Here is a 16,562-nt window from a genome sequence, read left to right on the forward strand (position 1 = left end):
CTTATAGGAAATGAAAATGAACAAAAGACTGAGAGAGTAGGTCAAGGCTTTCAACACCACACTCTTCTAACTGTGTTACTATTAACCTAAAGGTCCTGTATAGATCGGTCTATTGTTGTCCTATAGCTACTTTTTTCAATAAAAATGACTGAACCTGGAAATACTTCAGAAATGTGATACATTGATAAAAGATTGTAATGTTTGCAGTCGTATTTAATTCCTATCCTTGCCATAGTTTCTGCAGTTGGCGATAGAAATGGACAAGCTGATAGTCCTGGCGCTCCTACAGTTTCTGGCAATACCGACCGTCTTGACTGTGAGTCTCACATCTGGCAATGTTTCCTTAGGGTGCTCTCAACTTTCAGTACAGTATGTTCTATAATACTGATTTATGTGCGGCAGCATATGGGGACTATTTTGTGGCAGAAGAATGTGGCACTTGAGTGTGAACATTACTGTGTAGGCTGACTAAGTGACTTTGATGCCCTTGCACTTGCAGCAGATACAGCCCTTGCACGACCGCTGGGGGGAGTTTGGCCCCTTTGGCCCCTGTAGCCGCTCTTGTGGCACAGGTGTGGCGATGAGAACCAGGAAATGCATTACATCAAGGTAAGAACAGACGTTGTATTGTTCTTTGTATGAAATAATAATCACATGCAGGAGTTTTCAAAGTGTGGAAGGGTGAGCCTTAAAACTATACTCACATTTTTAAGACCCCATTGTTGACCAAATGCTATTTTGTGTATAATAGTCTTAATATTGTACTTAACATTATGCTAATTTCTATAATTCCGCCTAATTTCAATAATGTTTGCTTGCCTTGTCTCTCTTTTTTAGGACAGATGGGGGTCATGACTGTGTTGGATCGTCCAAGTCCTTTCAGATCTGTAATACAAATGTAAATATGATATATATGCGTACATATAACTATCTGTGCCCTGGACCTCTGGCCGGGGGTCGCTGGAAGCCGCCGTGCTTTTAAAATGGTGCCGAGTGTCGGAATTTGTGAGTTTTAGGTGTAACTGTACAAAACGAGCTACAGAGCCAGCCTAAAATGTTAGCATGCGCACATTAAAATGCTAACACTTCGATGGCATGCTAACAGTTAGCATGTCTCACATTTCAAGTAACACGGCTGTAAGGTGTATGGCTGCGGAAATACAAACGTTTGTATATAAATAAGAAAGTGTAAAATTAGATGAAAAAGTTAGCATGCTTAAGTTAGCATGCTAACAGTTAACAAGTATCACGTACCAAATTATATGACTCTGGGGTAAACGGTTGCAAAACTAGCTCAAAAAAATAGTAGGCTGATTTTAGCATGCTATTGATTGATTGATTGAAACTTTTATGAGTAGATTGCACAGTACAGTACATATTCCGTACAATTGACCACTAAATGGTAACACCCGAATAAGTTTTTCAACTTGTTTAAGTCGGGGTCCACGTTAATCAATTCATGGTAACAAACAAGCTAACGTTAGTATGCTATCAGTTAGTATGTGTCACATACCAAGTTATATGACTGTAAGGTGTTTGGCTGTGTAATTAGAGAAAAAAAAAACGTAAAGTTAGCAAAAAAGTTAGCATGTCAATGTTAATGTTAGCATGTTGACATTAGCATGCTAGCAGTTAACAAGTGTCACATACCAAATTATATGACTCCAGGAGAAACGGTTGCAAAATTAGCTAAAAAATTTAGAACTTTAATGTTAGCATGCTAGCGTGCTAACGAAACATGCATACCACCGCTGCTGCCCACTGCTCCCCTTACCTCCCAGGGGGTGATCAAGGGTGATGGGTCAAATGCAGAGAATAATTTCACCACACCTAGTGTGTGTGTGACAATCATTGGTAGTTTAACTTTACACAGTTGGCATGTTTCAAATACCAAGTTATATGACTGTAAGGTGTATGGCTGTGGAATTAGACAGAAACGTGTAAAATTAGTTGCAAAAACCTAGCATACTTAAGTTAGCTTGCTAGCAGTTAACAAGTGTCACGTACCAAGTTATATGACTCAAGGGGAAATGGTTGCAAAACAAGCTCAAAAAGTTAGCATGCTAATTTTAGCATGCTAGCAAGCTAACATTAGCATGCTATCGGTTAGCATGTGTCACATACCAAGTTATATGACTGTAAGGTGTATGGCTGTGTGAATAGAGGAAAAAAGTTAGCATGTAACAGTTAACAAGTGTCACGTAAGGTATATGGCTGCGGAATTAGACAGAAAAGTGTAAAATTAGTTGAAAAACTTAGCATGCTTAAGTTAGCTTGGCAACAGTTAACACGTGTCACGTACCAAGTTATATGACTCAGGGGTAAATGGTTGCAAAACAAGCTCAAAAAGTTAGCATGCTAATTTTAGCACGCTAACATTAGCATGCGAGCAGTTAACAAATGTCACATACACATATATGACTCTAGGGGAAACGGTTGCTAAATTAGCTCAAAAAGCTAGCACTTTAATAGCATGCTACTATTAAAGTTAGCATGTTTCAAACACCAAGCTATATGTCTGTATGGTGTATGGCTGCGGAATTAGACAAAAAGTGTAACATTTGCCCCCAAAAAAAGTTAGCACTTTGATGTTAGCATGCTAACGTTAGCACGCTAACAGTTAACATGTGTCACATTCCAAGTTATATGACTCTAAGGCAGGGGTGTCAAACTCAAATACAGAGTGGGCCAAAATTTAAAACTGAACAAAGCCGCGGGCCAAGGTTGAACAAATTAACCTTTTTGATAGGGACCCAAACAAGTTTTTGCATTAAATATTGAACAAGCAAGGCTTATATAACTTTATAGTGACATGCAAAATCGAGTTTCAAATATTAATAATAATAATTAAAAAATATCAATGGCATATCAAATACAATTTAAATAAAAATGTAATGCCTCTTTTCTATTTGCAGCCTTCGGAGGTAAATATCAACATTAACTTTTTCCACAGGTTAATACATTTTAAAATAAAATAATGAATAAACCAACCATTCTGGACTTTAAACTGCTCAGTTTGCAACACACTGATCTAATCTGATGTGCCCAAGCCAGATACCCGGCATCTTTTCTTGGATGCTAGTTCATTAATGTCGGGACTCAGGCTTTGAGCTGAGACATCTTTCATTATCGAACAGAGGTGTTCATCAGTCATTATATCTCGTACTCCACAGTCTTGGGGGCATGCCTTACAGGCACTACTTTAACCGTCCTCTTCGAGCTGTCGTCACCCCTTTGCAGCACTAACTCTTCCGGGACACTACAAAATACACCCCCGCTACCACCAAACCCCCCCCACACACACACGCACACACACACACACACACACACACACACACACACACACACACACACACACACACACACACACACACACACACACACCTTGTAGCGTCCCGGAAGAGTTAGTGCTGCAAAGGGTTCTGGGTATTTGTTCTGTTGTGTTTATGTTGTGTTACGGTGCGGATGTTCTCCCGAAATGTGTTTGTCATTCTTGTTTGGTGTGGGTTCACAGTGTGGCGTATATTTCTAACAATGTTAAAGTTTTTTATGCGGGCACCCTAAGTGTAACCTGTATCGCTGACGATCAAGTATGCGTTGCATTCACTCGTGTATGCGTGTCTAAGCTGCACATAATAAATGACTGGGCAAGCACTTGTTGGATTGGGTGAAAAGGGGATGTGACAATTTCCAGGAGGTGCACTGAAATTTGGGAGTCTCCCGGTAGGGTTGGCAAGTATAAGAATTAGCGGTGAATGCGGTATACCGCGGCACTGCCGCTGTATATTATCTGCGGGCCAGCTCTAGTGTTAATTTGATATTGCCTCAAGGGCCAAGTGAAATTACACGGCGGGCCAAATTTGGCCCGCGGGCCAGAGTTTGACACCCATGCTCTAGGGCAGGGGTCACCAACCTTTTTGAAACCAAGAGCTACTTCTTGGGTAGTGATTAATGCGAAGGGCTACCAGTTTGATACACACTTAAATAAATTGCCAGAAATAGCCAATTTGCTCAATTTACCTTTAACTCTATGTTATTATTAATATTTAATGATATTTACACATAATTGAACGGTTTAAAAGAGGAGAAAACATGAAAAATATGACAATTAAATTTTGAAACATAGTTTATCTTCAATTTCGACTCTTTAAAATTCAAAATTCAATCGAAAAAAAGAAGAGGAAAAACTTAAAAAAAGAATTTATGGAACATCATTAGTAATTTTTCCTGATTAAGATCAATTTTAGAATTTGGATGACATGTTTTAAATAGGTTAAAATCCAATCTGCACTTTGTTAGAATATATAACAAATTGTACCAAGCTATATTTCTAACAAAGACAAATCACTATTTCTTCTAGATTTTCCAGAACAAAAATTTTAAAAGAAATTCAAAAGACTTTGAAATAAGATTTAAATTTGATTCTACAGATTTTCTAGATTTGCCAGAATAATTTTTTTGAATTTTAATCATAATAAGTTTGAAGAAATATTTCACAAATATTCTTCGTCGAAAAAACAGAGGCTAAAATGAAGAATTAAATTAAAATGTATTTATTATTCTTTACAATAAAAAATAAAAAAAATACTTGAACATTAATTTAAATTGTCAGGAAAGAAGAGGAAGGAATTTAAAAGGTAAAAAGGTATATGTGTTTAAAAATCCTAAAATCATTTTTAAGGTTGTATTTTTTCTCTAAAATTGTCTTTCTTAAAGTTATAAGAAGCAAAGTAAAAAAAAAAAAAAAGAATTTATTTAAACAAGTGAAGACCAAGTCTTTAAAATATTTTCTTGGATTTTCAAATTCTATTTGAGTTTTGTCTCTCTTAGAATTAAAAATGTCGGGCAAAGCGAGACCAGCTTGCTAGTAAATAAACAAAATTTAAAAAATAGAGGCAGCTCACTGGTAAGTGCTGCTATTTAAACTATTTTTAGAACAGGCCGGCGGGCTACTCATCTGGTCCTTACGGGATACCTGGTGCCCGCGGGCACCGCGTTGGTGACCCCTGCTCTAGGGTGTATGGCTGTGGAATTAGACAAAAAAAAGTGTAATATTAGCTGGAAACATTGTAATGCCAATGTTAGCATACTAGCATAGAAAGTAGCAAAAAAGCTAGCAAAAAACGTTAGCATGCTAATATGGCATTCACTGCTGTAGCAGTCAATGGGCGCTTGCATTGCGGCAGGCCCATAGTAATTAAATTAGTTCCCTCAAATAAACAAACTGATTTAAATAGACACAACTGTTTTCTATTATAGGAATGTCAAAAAATTACTAAATGAATACTTTGTTTCCTATGACAGGAATGTCCAGTGGGTTCCAGGGACTTTAGAGAGGAGCAATGCTCCCAATTTGACCGAATGGACTTCCAAGGCAGACATCACACATGGGTGCCATATTACGCAGGTACGATACCTAATACTGCAAACTTTGTGATTACTGGACACAGGCGGGTTTAGGTGGGTTCTGCTCTGTTCTGCAGCCAACCCGTGTGAACTGACCTGTGTCACTCGAGAAGAGAACATTGTTTACCGTCACTGGCCCAAAGTACAGGATGGAACTCTGTGCCATCTGGGACGCAGTGACATCTGTGTGGACGGCATCTGCAGGGTGAGGCAATTGTATTAATCTAATGTAAACCTTATGAATACAGGGTTGTTTTCTCTGATTTACAAAACCCAAAACCAGTGAAGTTGGCACGTTGTGTAAATGCTAAATAAAAACAGATTACAATGATTTACAAATCCTTTTCAACTTATATTCAATTGAATATACTTTGAAGACAAGATACTTAACGTTCGAACTGGAAAACTTTATTTTTTGATAATAATAGCTCATTTGAAATTTGATGCCTGCAACGTGTTTCAAAAAAGCTGGCAAAAGCTTGAGAAAGTTTAGGAAGGCTCATCAAACACTTATTTGGAGCATTCCACAGGTGAACAGGCTAATTGGGAACAGGTGGGTGCCATGATTGGGTATAAAAGCAGCTTCCATGAAATGCTCAGTCATTCACAAACAAGGATAGGGCGAGGGTCACCACTTTGAGAATAAATGCGTGAGCAAATTGTTTAAGAACAACATTTCTCAACCAGCTATTGCAAGGAATTTAGGAATTTCACCATCTACGGTCCGTAATATCATCAAGTGTTCAGAGAATCTGGAGAAATCCCTGCACATAAGCAGCAAGACTGAAAACCAACATTGAATGCCCGTGACCTTCGATCCCTCAGGCGGTACTGCATCAAAAAGCGACATCAGTGTGTAAAGGATATCACCATATGGGCTCAGAAACACTTCAGAAAACCACTGTCAGTAACTACAGTTTGTCGCTAAATCTGTAAGTGCAAGTTAAAACTCTACTATGCAAAGCCAAAGCCATTTATTAACAACACCCAGAAACGCCGCCGGCTTCGCTGGGCTTGAGCTCATCTAAGATGGACTGGTGAAAAGTGGAAAAGTGTTCTGTGGTCTGACGAGTCCACATTTCAAATTGTTTTTGGAAACTGTGGACGTTGTGTCCTCCGGACCAAAGAGGAAAAGACCCAGCGCAAAGTTCAAAAGCCAGCATCTGTGATGGTATGGGGGTGTATTAATGCCCAAGGCATGGGTAACTTAAACATCTGTGAAGGCACCATTATTGCTGAAAGGTACATACAGGTTTTGGAGCAACATATGTTGCCATCCAAGCAACGTATTTTTCATGGACGCCCCTGCTTATTTCAGCAAGACAATGCCAAGCCACGTGAGACAGTAGCACTTTGACTATTATTTGTTCCAGGAAGTAAGCCAAGGAGTGATTTTGGGTATGGAAGACGACACTTATCCCGATCATTCCCCTGCCACTGATGCCGTGGCCCCCCTCCCGGGGGAGACCCAATCATACGTTTACAAAACCGGCGTCTACGCTGAATGCTCTGCCACCTGCGGCGGAGGAATGCAGTACCGCAACGTGGAATGCTGGCTTCAGGACCCGGCGAATCCCCGTATGGTAGACGAAACGCAATGTATCACGCAGGGCCTGCTGAGGCCCCAGTGCCAGCAGGTGTGCAACATGCACCCGTGCGATGCCAAGTACACTGTCTCCAGCTTTGGTCAGGTGTGTATCTTTCAAATGCATTACATTGGTGAACTATAACATGAAGCAAAAATCATGATGGACTGTATCATGATTTAGTGCTCAGTGACTTGTGGAGAGGGCCAGCAGACAAGAGAAGTGATATGTGAGGGTCTAGGAGGGGAACGTTTGTTTGACGACGCCTGCATCAACCTCCAAAGACCTCCCTCGGTCCAGACCTGCAGGAGAAGAGTCTGCCACACACACATCACCTGGCATGTTGCGACCTACGGACTGGTAAATATAGGATTTCAATACTATGGAAATAATTTAAAAAACAGAGGCGTCACTAGGTTTTAAAGACAGGAAACATTTAACTCCCTAATAATAATAATAAAATCATAATAATAGTGATGTTTTATTATGACTTGTATTATCCACTGATGGAGTTTGCACCTGGGGATAGTTTGATTGGCAACACTTAATTGGCCCTAATGCAGGCCTGGGCAATTATTTTGCCTCGGCGGGCCAAATTTAGAGAAAAAAAATAATAAAAATTGTCTGAGGGCCGGTATATCTATTTGTAGGAACACTAATACAAAACCTCACAATAATATCTGAATGCTAAAAACGTTATGACAGACCGCCTTAAAAAACGGAATGGAATTTTACTTATTTTTTTACTGAATGAGACACCCAGAATGTACATGAAAATAAAGAATGTGGGATTTACAATATTATCTATGAACGATAAAACACTGAATATTGACAAAATATGAACGTCACACCCCCTCTCGATCGACATATTTTACTTTTAAGCGAAACGCAATGTACCAAAATGTATTTTGATACTTTGATACTTTTCTAAATAAAGGGTACCACAAAAAATGGCATTATTGGCAAAAATTCTTAGGGTACATTAAACATATGTTTCTTATTGCAATTTTGTCCTTAAATTAAATAGTGAACATACTAGACAAAGTTAAAGTTAAAGTACCAATGATTGTCACACACACACTAGGTGTGGTGAAATTTGTCCTCTGCATTTGACCCATCCCCTTGTTCACCCGCTGGGAGATGAGGGGAGCAGAAGGGCAGCAGCGGTGGCCGCGCCCAGGAATCGTTTTTGGTGATTTAACCCCCAATTCCAACCCTTGATGCTGAGTGCCAAACAGGGAGGTAATGGGTCCCATTTTTATAGTCTTTGGTATGACTCGGCCGGGGTTTGAACTCACGACCTACCGATCTCAGGGCGGACACTCTAACCACTAGGTGTACTGGCAATTTGTCTTTTAGTAGTAAGTAAGCAGACAAAGGCTCCTAATTAGTCTGCTGACGTATGCAGTAACATATTGTGTCATTTATCATTCTATTATTTTGTCAAAATTATGAAGGACAAGATGTAAAAAATTATTATCAATCTACTTGTTCATTTACTGTTAATATCTGCTTATTTAGTGTTTCAACATGTTCTATCTACACTTCTGTTAAAATGTAATAATCACTTATTCTTCTGTTGTAATTTAAGTTCTCATGTGTCCAGGGATGTATTTCCTGAGTTTATGAATATAATATGAATTAAAAAAAAAAAAAGATTTTGTGTCGATAAAAAATATAGATGTAATCATAGTAGTATCGACTAGATACGCTCTTGTACTTGGTATCATTACAGTGGATGTCAGGTGTAGATCCACCCATAACATTTGCGTAAATTGTGACGCCGGTAAGCTATTGTATCCTCCTACGGTGTGTAGTGAAGCATGTTTAGCTATTCCTCGTCCTGCAGGGATGATACTTGTAAGAAACTTACTTTATTTGTCGCCATGGAGGCGAGGATTAGTGATTTGTGTGGACTGGACTTTCACAATATTATGTCAGACCCACTCGACATCCATTGCTTTCGGTCTCCCCTAGAGGGTGGGCTTACCCACATATGCGGTCCTCTCCAAGGTTTCTCATAGTCATTCACATCGACGTCCCACTGGGGTGAGTTTTTCCTTGCCCGTATGTGGGCTCTGTACCGAGGATGACGTTGTGGCTTGTGCAGCCCTTTGAGACACTTGTGATTTAGGGCTATATAAATAAACATTGAATGATTGATTTAGAAGTAGCTAAAACATTGCCGATTGCGGATGGACATTAGCCGCTAACTAGCTAGCCATGTCTTAAATCACCTCTTCCTGAGGGCGTTTCAGTGTTATAGCTTCACCTTTATCGTTAGTTTTTAAGCCAAAATGCGTCTATTCTCCCTTTTCTGTCTACACACTGTCTACTTGTAAGTACTCCGTGATTGTGCGCTGCCGAACATGCTCCTCCGCTCAATAAAACCAGCAATGTCACGATATAGAGTATAGTACTGTTTTTGATTCATTAGTACTGCAATACTATACTACTACCTTAGAAGACATTTAACCAAACATACTTGAGTGACTCAGCCAATTTAAACTTACGTAAAACCGACTGTGCCACATCATGTCAACGATGAAACCCAATGAAGGAAAATGCTCTGTTGTTTGTTTTGCTTTAACCAGCGCAAGTTACGACACTAAATTTCAGCCTCATCTGAAGTAAGCAGTGCCTTAATTTTAACTTTTATGATTCATGGCAATGTGCACTGTGGCACTGTGAGGAAGTTGCTTCGAGGGTATGCAAAGATTAGCCCTGCTTCAACCACGGACCTTCACAAAAAGATGGATTTTCTGAAAAAAACATACTTTTAATAGCGGGCTCAGTGACTACTATTTATGGCAAAGTAGGAGACAATGAAACTGTATGTAATAACATGTTAGAAATGTGTGAAAAATCTGTTAGCAATGTTAGTGCGATTTGTTGTGGAGCTAGCTTTGCCTTCTAATATAAGACAATAGTGTCACTGTCCTTCGGAAAAATAAAGAATGATCTTCCGAAAAACTACCTTTAATTGGATCAGTGCCTACTGTGTTTGACAATGGACCAGTTAGTAATATAATTCGTTATAACATTCGCGAGCCTTGAGAGCGATGATGTCACCAGTAGCGTAGCTAACGATATTAGTCAGTTCGGGCCTCTATTGTTTACAAGGGTTTAAAGCAGCAGTGCAGTAAAAGTATTAACATGATATAGAAGAGAAAAGTATTTTATGGTCAATATACACATATTGACCATAAAGTCCAGGATTTAGCATTGGGGAGAACAAACCGTTTTTAAAGAAGACTTGGCTTGAAGATGGGTCTTTACAGCAAAATCTATGCAAAATGTTGACCAAAGAACCATCATTACATGTTATGTAGACCAAAATGAAGTGTTTTAAAAATAGGGAAAAAGATCAAGATATGAACCCTTTAAGTGAATAATGACAGATTATAAAACTATTTAAATTCATATTTTGGCCACTTTATATTGAAATTGTTGGCACTTTTTGTATAAAAAAATAAATAAATCAATTAAAAATATATATTATTTTAATTTATACAAAACCAAATTATTTGGAGCAGGGGTCCCCCCAAACTACTACCCAAAATCCAGCCCGGGGGTAGTCCCGAGGGAAACAAAAAAATAAAAAATATATTTTTTTTAGATTAATAAAAAATCTTTTTAAAAAAAGCCAGACTTTGGCAAAATACGGCGACATGTGCAAAATAAAAATAAGAAATATAATGTTTTTTTTTATTTTTTTCAAATTATTATTATTATTTTTTTTTTGATAAAATAAAAGTTTTTTTTGTAAAATTTTTTTTTTTATAATTTTTTTTTAATCTGTCCTTTCTCGCCCATCCATCAGTCCATTTTCTACCGTTTGTTACTGAGTCTCCTAGCTGCTCAGGCAAACCATATTGTCTAAAAATGCATTTTCCCATCGATAACGCGGCGTCATCACGCTCGCCCCGCAAAGGCAATTATTTCATGAGGGGAAAAAAATGGAGAAATGGTTGGGGAAACCTAAAATAGACTCCGAGTGAATAGTTTTTAAACATCAGTGGACATATGACTTTTTTTTGTTGAATGTAGGGTTGTACGGTATACCGGTATTAGAATAGTATTGCGATACTAATGAATAATATTCGGTACTTTACCGCCTCTAAAAAGTACCGGTCGCGCTCTTCATCGGATTTCCCCTGAAGAGCAGGGAAACCTGCAAAACAGGCTTGTAGGGATGAAATATATATAATAATAATATATATATATATATATATATATATATATATATATATATATATATATATATATATATATATATATATATATATATATATATATATATATATATATATATATATATATATATATATATATATATGTGTGTGTGTGTATAGCTCGGCCCCTGGGGGGGCATTGGGTTTTTACAAATACCTACCAGATTTTTACATGTGTTTTAAAAAGCGTCAGTTTCAACCAGATTCATGCAATAATTAGTTTTAGTGCATGTAAACGTACCAAGTGTGTGTGTGTGGGGCGGCAATGTTGGTTTTAGGGCGGGATGGGGAGGCCTTCAGGAGTCCCAAGATGTGGTGCTATGCCTCTGGACACTGATTCAATATAACAATGAAAAAAAACACTCGACATGACATGATAACAAATGACAATGCAGCTTCTCGTTCATGAATGTGTCATTTTGCAGTGCTCTCGCAGTTGTGGCGGCGGTGTGAGGGAGAGGCAGGTGGGCTGCTTTGACGTCAATCTGAAGCCCCACCCGGTGGTCAGGTGCGGGATCACGAGGAAACCCGCAACTGTGGAGCGATGCAACGCGCAGCCCTGCTATGAAGCTCAGAGTGAGGCAACTCCACATCTGTAGCGTACTTCTTAAATATGATTGTATTAAAAGCACTCAGCGGATATTTCCCCTCTGTAGGAGTACCGAGTCTGCAGGATCCAGGGGCGCATGAAAGCACCATGACAGGATTTGTACCGCATGTTCATGAGGAGCCTTCAGGTGTGTAGATTATATAAAACCCAAAACCAGTGAAGTTGGCACGTTGTGTAAATGGTAAATAAAAACAGAATACAATGATTTGCAAATCCTTTTCAACCTATATTCAATTGAATCCACTGCAAAGACAAGATACAGGTAAACTATGTTATTCTTTGCCAATATTAGCTCATTAGGAATTTGATGCCTGCAACATGTTTTAAAAAAGCTGGCACAAGTGGCAAAAAAGACTGAGAAAGTTGAGGAATGTTCATCAAACACTTATTTGGAACATCCCACAGGTGAACAGGCTAATTGAGAACCGGTGGGTGCCATGATTGGGTATAAAAGCAGCTCCCATTAAATGCTCAGTCATTCACAAACAACGATGGGGCGAGGGACACCATTTTGTGAACAAATGCGTGAGAAAATTGTTTAAGAACAACATTTCTCAACGAGCTATTGCAAGGAATTTAGGGATTTCACCATCTATGGTCCGTTATATCATCAAAAGGTTCAGAGAATCTGGAGAATTCACTGCACATAAGCTGTAAGACTGAAAACCAACATTGAATGCCCGTGACCTTGGATCCGTCAGGCGGTACTGCATCAAAAAGCGAGATCAGTGTGTAAAGGATATCACCACATGGGCTCAGAAACACTTCCGAAAACCACTGTCTGTTACTACAGTTTGTCGCTACATCTGTAAGTGCAAGTTAAAACTCTACTATGCAAAGCCAAAGCCATTTGCTGGGCCCGAGCTCATCTAAGATGGACTGATGGTGTAAAATTGTTCTGTGGTCTGACGAGTCCACATTTCAAATTGTTTTTGAAAACTGTGGACGTGGTGTCCTCTCAACCAAAGAGGAAACGAACCATCCGGACTGTTATAGGCGCAGAGTTCAAAAGCCAGCATCTGTGATGGTGTGGGGTTGTATTAGTGCCCAGTTCATGGGTAACGTACTTATCTGTGAAGGCACCATTATTGCTGAAAGGTACATACTGATTTTGGAGGAACATATGTTGCCATCCAAGCAACGTCTTTTTCATGGACGCCCCTGCTTATTTCAGCAATTAAATTCTAAGTTAATGATTATTTGCAAAAACAATTCCTTGTCTTTGCAGTGTATTCAATTGAATATATTTCGAAAAGGATTTGCAAATCATTGTATTCTGTTTTTATTTACGATTTACACAACGTGCCAACTTGACTGGTTTTGGGTTTTGTATAACTGAAGGATTAAAATGAAAGAAAAACATCTTCAAACATTTACAAAACCCAGGTCATTATCATATAAACAACCTAAACAACCGGCCTTTTTTGAAATGGTCGACCACAGAGCTGTTTATAAACCTGCTTCCAAAAGCACGAAGAGAAGATTATGACTTATTCTGTGATGTTAAAGGCCTACTGAAATGAAATGTTCTTATTTAAACGGGGATAGCAGATCCATTCTATGTGTCATACTTGATCATTTCGCGATATTGCCATATTTTTGCTGAAAGGATTTAGTAGAGAACATCGACGATAAAGTTTGCAACTTTTGGTCGCTGATAAAAAAAGCCTTGCCTGTACCGGAAGTAGCGTGACGTCGCAGGTTGAAGGGCTCCTCACATTTCCCCATTGTTTACACCAGCAGCGAGAGCGATTCGGACCGGGAAAGCGACGATTACCCCATTAATTTGAGCGAGGATGAAAGATTTGTGGATGAAGACATGAGAGTGAAGGACTAGAGTGCAGTGCAGGACGTATCTTTTTTCGCTCTGACCGTAACTTAGGTAAAAGGGCTCATTGGATTCCACACTTTCTCCCTTTTCTATTGTGGATCACGGATTTGTATTTTAAACCACCTCAAATACTATATCCTCTTGAAAATGAGAGTCGAGAACGCGAAATGGACATTCACAGTGACTTTTATCTCCACGACAATACATCGGTGAAGCACTTTAGCTACGGAGCTAACGTGATAGCATCGTGCTTAAATGCAGATAGAAACAAAAGAAATAAGCCCCTGACTGGAAGGAAAGACAGAAGATCAACAATACTACTATCAGGAGACACCGAACCTAACACTGGACCTGTAACCACACGGTTAATGCTGTGCCGCCTGTCGAAGCCTAGCAATGTTGTTGCTAACCACGTCATTGAAGCTAACTTAGCTACGGGACCTCGTCAGAGCTATGATAAAAACATTAGCCCTCCACCTACGCCAGCCCTCATCTGCTCATCAACACCCGTGCTCACTTGCGTTCCAGCGATTGACGGCGCGATGAAGGACTTCACCCAATCATCGATGCGGTCGGCGGCTAGCGTCGGATAGCGCGTCTGCTATCCATCTCAAAGTCCTCCGGGTTGTGTTGCTGCAGCCAGCCGCTAATACACAGATTCCACCTACAGCTTTCTTCTTTGCAGTCTCCATTGTTCATTAAACAAATTGCAAAAGATTCACCAACACAGATGTCCAGAATACTGTGGAATTTTGCGATGAAAACCGAGCTGTTTGTATTGTGATACAATGTGTCCGAATACTTCCGCTTCAACCATCGACGTCACGCGCATACGTCATCATACATAGACGTTTTCAACCGGAAGTTTCCCGGGAAATTTCAAAATTGCACTTTATAAGTTAACCCGGCCGTATTGGCATGTGTTGCAATGTTAAGATTTCATCATTGATATATAAACTATCAGACTGCTTGGTCGGTAATAGTGGGTTTCAGTAGGCCTTTAATGCGTCATTATTTGTATATGTCTCTGCATGTTGATGTTCTAGCTTCCAGACCAAGCACTGACAGTAATGCCAACCCAGGAGTAGTTACCCCTGACTGTCACCAGTCTACTTTTGGCTGCTGCCCTGATGGCCGTACCTCCGCCACTGGACCCAGAAACGAGGGTTGTTCCAGAGCTGACTGTGTTCACACCAGGTAACAATTGTTTGTGCCTTTTTTTTTAAACTGTTGAAAGATGTATTCGCTAAGGTAAAGTACCTTCCAATCGTAGATACGGATGTTGTTTGGATGAGGTTACACCTGCTCAAGGAATTGGAAGAGCCGGATGTCCCGAATACCAGACTATTGTGGTAGGAAATGGCCTATTTAAATTGCAATATGCCAAGTGCTGCTGAAAAACAGGAAATCCCATCATCTTTTGCAAAAGTTAAATTGGATCTTCTTCATTTAACTTTGCACTCCAGAACTCGGCAGATCCAACCCCTCCACCTGCACGGACTGTGTGCTCCCTACCCCGCGACCAGGGGCCCTGTGACACCTGGAAGAGACGGTTTTATTACAACACAAGCAGCGGCAAATGTACAGAGTTTTGGTTCGGAGGCTGCCAAGGCAACGCTAATAACTTTTTTTCTCTTGCAGCTTGTCAAAGTCAGTGTTAGGTGTGCGGGCTACACCCTAAAATGCCCCCAAACATAAATGACAATTAGGCAATATACTATATAGGTGTCTATGACTGTTTCATTTTGTAACTGACATATTCACAGCTCCTGGTTGTGTTTTTTTCTTCATTGTTTACAATTTATGCATGTTGGTCACTGTCATTTGTGTAGTGTTGCTTGTGCAATTCAATAAAAACCATGTGATTACCTATTTTTAAATGGTAATGTCACTCTGTAATGTGACACTGGTTTAAGTCCAGTAAAAATATTGAAACTGACATTCTTCAGCCCTATGCGGATTAATTATACTGCACGTATTGCAAAAGCAACACTTCAATATTTAACTACTAATGTGTATTTCTGGTCTTGTCACCCCCTCCTGGGCAGAAGGGCGACACGGCAGATTCTTTATTACAAGCGAGTGTCATTATACAGGACTGCAGTACCTCGAGGAGGTCAAGTCAAAAAAATGAGGCACTCCTAACTTGGAGAAGCCAAACCAACAGTTTTATAGTCATCCTTCCTGTCTCTCTGTGTGTGCTAAGTCAGGAGAGCACATCCTGGCCATAAAAGGGGAGGTTTGTGTGTAAGTGTCTGGAAAACAACTGCTTTAAGTCATAACTTAAATGTTGGCGTTGAGCCAGACAGGTAGTCTCTTCTCAAAGATAGGGCTATCACTTTTGCATTCCAAAGTCCCAATTAGGGCCTCTTTCCTACGAGAAGTGATCCAATCCACCTGCGAATATCAAACTAAGGGGCCTTATTTTATTATGTGCTCAAACTGAAATACCACTGTTTACTTAAACTTGGTAGCGCATGTGTCATGAATAAGCTAAAGGTTTCGAAAGTAGAATGGTTTGAATTGGATGAAAAATGCAATTTCAGAAGAAATTGCATGTGAATGCTGAAAAGCCACAGCTAACCCAAAATGCTAGCAGTTAGCATGCTAACCCGGTAGCATCAAGTAACAAGAAATATGACTAAATATGGCTAACATGCTAACAGTAAGCATGCGTCAAGTACCAACATATGTGACTCTGAGGTGTATACCTGCAAAATTATCCACGAAGCTAGCGTGCTAACGGTTAACATACAGTATGTCAAGCACCAAAACATATGACTATGAGGTGTATATCAGCAAAATTATCCAAAAATCTAGTATGCTAATATTGGCATGCTAACAAATTACAGGTGGCAAATACCAACATTTTGACTCTTGAGTGTATACCTGAA

General features: G+C 39.5%; 1 protein-coding gene across 1 annotated transcript; it reads left to right on the forward strand.

Annotated features, from left to right (window-relative positions):
* The first annotated feature begins 256 nt into the window (after positions 1 to 256).
* paplnb (papilin b, proteoglycan-like sulfated glycoprotein) lies at positions 257 to 15,467 on the forward strand. The gene is made up of 12 exons (XM_062033729.1): positions 257 to 316; positions 500 to 609; positions 838 to 898; positions 5,305 to 5,407; positions 5,484 to 5,611; positions 6,780 to 7,097; positions 7,176 to 7,352; positions 11,653 to 11,803; positions 11,884 to 11,964; positions 14,715 to 14,865; positions 14,942 to 15,020; positions 15,135 to 15,467. The coding sequence occupies exons 1-12, from the start codon at positions 257 to 259 to the stop codon at positions 15,327 to 15,329; spliced, it is 1,614 nt and encodes a 537-aa protein (XP_061889713.1). The 3' UTR covers positions 15,330 to 15,467.
* The last annotated feature ends 1,095 nt before the right edge of the window (positions 15,468 to 16,562 follow it).

This window comes from Entelurus aequoreus, linkage group LG23 (genome assembly GCF_033978785.1).
Source record: "Entelurus aequoreus isolate RoL-2023_Sb linkage group LG23, RoL_Eaeq_v1.1, whole genome shotgun sequence".
NCBI classification, from domain to species: Eukaryota; Metazoa; Chordata; class Actinopteri; order Syngnathiformes; family Syngnathidae; genus Entelurus; species Entelurus aequoreus.